This window comes from Peromyscus californicus, unplaced genomic scaffold (assembly GCF_007827085.1).
Source record: "Peromyscus californicus insignis strain IS unplaced genomic scaffold, ASM782708v3 Scaffold_3__1_contigs__length_106647218, whole genome shotgun sequence".
NCBI lineage: Eukaryota > Metazoa > Chordata > Mammalia > Rodentia > Cricetidae > Peromyscus > Peromyscus californicus.
Window position 1 is genome coordinate 88,631,582 of NW_026294551.1, and position 6,829 is coordinate 88,638,410.

Below are 6,829 nucleotides of genomic sequence, written 5' to 3' on the forward strand. Positions count from 1 at the left end.
AGGTCTTTCACTTGCCTGGAACCCATCAAATATAGTTGGGCTGCCTGGCCAGCGAACTCCTATCTTCCTAGTGCTGGGATTACAAGCATGTGCCGTAACACCCACTTTTTTTCATCTGTTTTCTGAGAGTGGAACTCAGTTTCTTGTAAGGCAAATACGTTTATCTAGTTAAGCTATCTCTCCAGCCCTTGGCCCTTTAAGAGGGCAGTTCTGCCCCTCCCCTTGAGTGACCCTGTTGCCCAGCAACAGGAGGCAGTTGGTGTATACAATGTTCCTGAAGCCACCAGGAGCCTTGCTCGGGACAGAGTGACCAGTACTGCCCCCCCCCCACCCCCCACCCCCGATCGTGCCTGGACGACTGCCCAGGGACTCTCTCTCTCTGTATTCTGCCCCCTTCCTGCTCAGTCAGGCAGTGGGCACCATGGCAGAAACGGGCGTGCTCCTGACGAAGGAGCCAGCCCCACAGTCAATACAGGCCTGCGAGCTGCCGCGCAAAGAGTACGATGTGGCCTGCAATACCGGCGCCTACACATCCTCGGGGCTGGCCACCGCTGGCTTCCGCACAGCCAAATACCAGATGGACGAGTGGTTTCAGAACTGTTACGCCCGCTACCACCAGGCCTTTGCAGACCGGGACTCCTCTGAGCGGCAGCGGCATGAGAGCAGGCAGCTGGCGGCCGAGACTGGGGCGCTGGCCCAGCGCACACAGCACGACTCCACAGGCAAGGTCGGAGAGCGCCTGGAGGACATGCATTGCTGGAAGTCAGAGCTGCAGCGAGAGATAGACGAGCTGTCTGACGAGACCGACCTGATGCTGGCCCAGAAACTGCGGCTGCAGCGTGCCTTGGATGCCACTTCCGTGCTCTTCTCCATCGCCACTGACAACCTACAGTGTCGAGAGCGCCGCCAGCAGCCCGACCTCGTGCGGGACTCCGTGGAGGTGGAGCTGCTAAAGGTGCCGCTGGCGGCTCAGGCCCGGAGTGGGAGGCAGGCTCCGGCACTCATGGAGACATCACAGGGCCTCAGGTTCACACAGTGCCATCCCCCTCTGCCCAGACAGGACTCCGGGTCCTTCAGACACAGGATTTTTTTATTTACCACGTGGAGTCCCTGACCTCCCAGTCACTTTCTCTCTTTTGGAATCCCCTCTGGCCTACAAGACTTCAAAGACATGAACTCTGACCCCAAGCGGTTTTTTCGTTTGTTGTTGGTAGGCTCCCCCTGTCCCAGCATACCCCTTGTTGGCGGTATTCGCTCTCAAGGCAGAAAGCCAAGCCAGCTAGAGCTGCAGGTAGAGAGAGGGTGTGGAGGACCATGGCATCTGCTCTTTGTGCCCAGAGTCCTCAGCTTCTAAGATCTCCTCCTCGTATGCACTTAGAATGCCACCGTCGGGGAGACTGAGGGAGCAGGATCACAAGTTCCAGGCCAGTCTGGACTACATGGCAAGATTCTTAAAAAAACAAAACAAAACAAAACATACCACCTCCTCCCTTCATTAGACACCTTTTCCCCAAAACCCAGCACAGCTTGCTTTGGGGAACCTTGTACTAAGATGAGAGGGTCACTCAGCCTGGATGCTGCACAACCCTGAATCCCTCAGAGCTGGAGCCTCCTGGGGTGGGCCTAGGCCTGTGGGCGATGATGAAAGATGGGGGAAATAAATAGCCAGGCTGGGACCTCTGGGAACCCCTGTCACACCCCCAGGCCTTGGCTACTGTCAGTGGTACAGAGATGGGTGACTTACTGAGGACATGGGACAGTGACGAGCATGGCCCATGTGGACTTACACATGAAAGGATTCCTGGCACCCAGAAAATGTTGGGGTAAAAGGAAACAGAGTTTCCTGCCTATTCTTGGTGGGCACTGGGCAGCGCACAGAGGGCATCTGACTTCCTATGGGCTTGGGGCCCTCAGAGGTGGTCTAGGGCCTGAGAAAAGGCAAATGCCCTTCAGTATACTGTGGAGTGCTGGAGATGACCCCAGAGGCTGGACAACTGTCATGGGTGACCCAACAACCACAAGATACCCCTAGAGGAAACACTCATTTACAACATGCCCAAACCACCCAGAATAAACCTAGCACGAGAGGGCTGGGCTCATACCTCCTTTTTTTTGGGGGGGGGGAGAAGAGGGGTGGAGACAAAGGCAAAAGCCAACGGAGGTGAGGCCCATGCCTTGGCTCCTGCTGGGTCCCTCAGTCCCTCAGTCCCAGTAAGGACTATCTCCTCTCCAGGAAACTGAGCTCATCAGGAACGTCCAGGAACTCCTGAAGAGGACTATCGCACAAGCCGTGGGTCAGATACGGTGGGTCTCAGCAGCCCCAGAGGGACAACCCTGCCCCCTGCCCCAAGGCTGGTCAGAGGTGGGAGGCAGGACAAGCTAGCCAGGCACAGTGACTCTGGCTCGGAGAGGTCAGAAGGCTTCTGGATCACAGCCAGCGAGGCAGGCACTGCTCAGCTGGGCATGCACAACTATGTTCACTCTTGTTCTGGAACCCGGGCCCTGCTAGCCACGGAAGGATGCCTGAGCAGGAAGTGGAGTCCCCGGAAGCTGGAATAGAACCTGCTTCCCGATGCTCCCTGGAACATCGTGTGCCTTGCGCCTCCTCTCCCCGCTAGGCTGAACCGGGAACATAAGGAGACCTGTGAGATGGCCTGGTCCGACAAAGTGGAGGCCTACAACATTGATGAGACCTGCGCTCGCTACAACAATGAGAGCACCGAGGTGCAATTCCACCCGCACTCCAGCAAGTTCGAGGAGAGGTAGGTTCCTAGGCATCCCCGTTTGTCCCTGTCACCTTCTTGGCTCTACTTCCAAAATCTGAGGAAGGACTCCTGCCCCCGCGGACCTAGACCAGTTCTCCGGGGAATCTCTGTCTGCAGCTGGGGTGGGAAAACGAGAAGCCCCTTACCCAAGCGGCTGGCACCCACAATTCACACGGGGTTGGTGCCTGCTCCAACCCCTGGAATCCCTGTGGGTGACCTGGACTGCGTTTCTGCTCGCGGCCAGCAGAGGGCAAGCAACCGCCACTAGAGGCCCGGGAGAACCTCGGGACGTCTAAGTGATACAGGGTACAATGGGGATCGCCGGCAGTGCCGGAGCCTCTGCGGGACTACACCCTGACCAGGCCGCACCTCCGTCCTCAGTGCCTCCACTCCCGAGACGTGGGCCAGATTTACTCAGGATATCCTGCTTCGAGCCGAACGCGAGCGGCTAGCCTCGGTTAACCTTCGGAAGTTAATTGACTGTATCCTGCGGGATACGGCCGAGGACCTGAGGCTGCAGTGCGACGCAGTGAACATGGCTTTCTCACGCCGCTCCGAAGAGCTGGACGACGCCTGCCACAAACTGAAGTACCACCTGCAAAAGGTGGGCCCGCAGGGCACGCCCACCGTTGGACACGCCCACCTGTCTGACCACACCCAGGACACGCCTGCCAGCAAGCCCATCCCATGCTTAGGGCAAACCCACTCACATCTGGACTCACCCCACCTTCCCCTGGAAACGCCCACCTGCCCCCTAGCCCTCGAGCCACGCCCTTCCCTCACTCATTCCCTTAACCACGGGGACCAGGGTTGCTTTCTACTCTATGCTCAGTCACGACCTGGCTTCAAGGGCCCCTCTGTGACTGGCCCAACCAGAAGCAGACATCCATACACCTCTGGGGGCTCCCTAAGCTGATGTAAAAGCAGGTTTATATTTGGGAGTGGTCTACTGGCACAGCCATCCAGGAGACCGACCCGCGGGAGCTGCCAGCTGTGGGGTTTAGAAGGGAGGTGGTATGGGGGTACAGTGTGCCTGTGGGGTCCTGCTCTAGGCTCTCAGTGTGGCCTATCCTGACTTTCTCGGCCGAGGCTGGAGGACAAGCAGCCTGCCCTGACTCATAGGACTCCCTGAAGGTCTTCTACAGGCCTGCCCCTGGACACAGACTCAGGACTCAATGTCTCCAGTCAGGGCCAGGAGATGAGGGAGCAAGTAGTCTGACCCTCCCTCACATGCTGGGTTGGGGTAGGCAGGTGCCCTGATTGCTGCAGGCTTCAGCCTGCCTCAGGCTCACACATTGCCCTGTGCAGACGCTGAGGGAGATCACGGACCAGGAGCACCAGGTGGCAGCCTTGAAGCAGGCCATCAAGGACAAGGAGGCCCCTCTGCGTGTGGCCCAGACCCGCCTGTACCAGCGGTCACACAGGCCCAATGTGGAGTTGTGCCGGGATGCCGCACAGTTCAGGTACCACTCACTGGCTGCGGGAGCAGTGCTGGGGAGCTAGGGTCATCTTTGAGCCTCTTCAAGCTTCCTCAGACCTGGAGGCTATCGTGAGACCCTCCCACAGCACCGTACTCCCATACATGAGCAGACATGAGGCTTGTGTGTGTGTGTGGTGGACCCTGGAGAGGGTTGCGTGTCAGGTACAACACAGGGTCCTGTGCCACTCTGGGATGCCTCACCCTCCTGGAAGGAACCCAGATTCCTGAGGCCACCGGGCAGAGAGGCCAGGCATGGCCACCACCCACCCCTTTACCCCTGGTGTAATCCTGGGTTCCATGTACCTCCTACAGGCATGGTGGGTTATGCCTTTTATATCCCTCATCTATCTGGTGCTAGGATGCCCTTCTAAGCATAAGCGTCTGTCTTCTTCCTCCTTCTTTGACCGTAATTTTGTTCTAGAAATCAAGGGTTCAAGGGTGGTTCCTGCCCAGAAATATCAGGGTTATCAGGTTCAGGCTGCCGTTGCTCATTTTCACCACAGGGGGGCAGTGTTTCAAGACTCCCTCTCCCTGCTCCATCGCAGCTGAGGGAGGAGGCCCCTTTGGGCTGGAAATGAGGGCTCTTCACGACCCATGCCAGGTTCCCACTGATTTCGCAACACTATAGCCAATTTGGTGGGGTCCCTCTAAGCCTTTTGGGGTCCTCGGTAGCATCATTGCCCCTCCCTTGTCTCTCCCCTGACTCACCATTCCCTCGCTGCAGGTTGCTGAGTGAGGTGGAGGAGCTGACCATGTCCCTCAGTGCGCTGAAGGAGAAGCTTCAGGACGCGGAGCAGGCGCTTCGGAACCTGGAGGACACACGCATGAGTCTGGAGAAGGACATTGCCGTCAAGACCAACAGCCTCTTCATCGACCGCCAGAAGTGCATGGCCCACCGCAACCACTACCCCACTGTCCTCCAGCTGGCTGGCTACTAGTGACCGGGGCTGCACGGTCTCATCCAAATAAAGAGTACCTTAGTTTTCCACCTAGAGTGTGGTGTAGCATGAAGAGGCAGGCGGCTGTCCGTCTCAGAACTCCTGTACAGCCAGGCTTTGTCCATGGGCCCGTCATCCTCCATACCTCAGGGGAAATCATCTCTCCAGGTGCGACCTGATGCTCCCCCACATCCCCACTTAGCACCCCACCAAGCCTGATTTCTCCTGTCTCCACCAGCAGTTTGAGGGACTTGGGTATCTGTTGGGGACATTGCATGACTTCCTTTCCCTCTAACCCCCAGGCCTGATGAGGCTCAGCTTGTATATATCCCCTTGATCATGCCGTTTGCTACACTTGGTGTCCCTCCCGATGTTAGCCCTACTCAGAGAAATTCTTCAGGCAGAACCCTACCCCAGCTGCACCCAAGTGCTCACCTACAACTCAACAGCTCACTGCCCAGTGCTCCCAGAGTGGAGTCAGGAAGGGAGGTATGTTCATACCCTGGACCGTTGGGGCAGGGGGTACTTGTTTCTTGTCCTGGACTGTAAAGGGGGCATGAAGTAACATGCTTTCACCACAAGCTGCCCACACATGGGCACCTGACCCCATTCTGGCCTCTGTTCCCCACATCTGGTGATACATGTTCCAGGGGAAATTACCTCATGTCCCCATGCCTACTGCAGATAAACATCTGGAGAGGAAGTTTTAGAGACAGAAGAGCGTTCCTGGAAATCAAAGCCTGGAAGGGGACATGGGACAGCTATGTGGGGGCAGCTGAGGACAGGCAGGGCTTCCTGGAGGTGGTGGCCTGGATTTCACAGTACAGACCATGGCACTAGTCCTGGACCAGGGCAGGACATAGCCATATTGATGGGACCAGGTGGTTTCTCATCTCTGGAGTTTCTCTGGATCAGGCTCCTCAATTTCCTGAACACATTGTCCTTGGTGCCCTCTGGGAGGATGAAATGTGTGTGCATTTGGGGTCTTATCAGGGAGGGCTTTCTAAGGAGGTGCATGACCCCTGATAGAGGGTTGCTCATTCCCTAGTTCAGACAGAAAGCTCAACCTGTAACCCTGCCACTGGCACCTCCCTGCCAGACAACCCTAGTCCTGGGACTCTACATGGCAGCCTTTGTCCTTTCTCTTCAGCCCTGGCAGTCGGGGGTGGGAGAGGCGTTGGGTCCTCCCTCCAGCACACTGTTCAGAGGACACGTCACCTCCCGTCCCCACGGAAACCATGCCACTTGTCACAGTTGTTGGTCACCACAGCGACAGCCAGAAAGCAGCTCATGCTCTTTGGGGATGCCATTAAGAGTATGCCCTGGGTGCTGCCACCATAGAGCCCAGCAGCAGGATAGTCCGTGGGTTCGGGGCACAGGACACCTGTGGAGCCTGCACCCGGATATATCATAGGTGGGAGGACAGGGGCAGAAGCTGCAGGGTACTCAGCTGCCCAGGGGCTCCCGAGCTGGGGTGTGGTGGGTGGAGGCCGTGGAACCCCTGCTCCTTGCCTTGGGGTGGTATGGTGGGTTCTGTCCAGGTCCTGTTTCCATGGTCTGGGTAGAAGTGCTACCCCGTCAGCCTGTAGAACAGTAGCCAGATGATTCCCTGTGCAGTGGTGGCAATGAGGCCTCCTTGCTGTGCC

The 6,829-nt window shown here is 57.5% G+C and overlaps 1 protein-coding gene across 1 annotated transcript; it reads left to right on the plus strand.

The window, feature by feature from the left end:
- Nucleotides 1-403: 403 nt before the first annotated feature.
- Tekt4 (tektin 4) lies at nt 404-5,233 on the plus strand. The gene is made up of 6 exons (XM_052757228.1): nt 404-955; nt 2,234-2,304; nt 2,619-2,762; nt 3,147-3,369; nt 4,074-4,228; nt 4,970-5,233. The coding sequence occupies exons 1-6, from the start codon at nt 422-424 to the stop codon at nt 5,181-5,183; spliced, it is 1,341 nt and encodes a 446-aa protein (XP_052613188.1). The 5' UTR covers nt 404-421; the 3' UTR covers nt 5,184-5,233.
- The last annotated feature ends 1,596 nt before the right edge of the window (nt 5,234-6,829 follow it).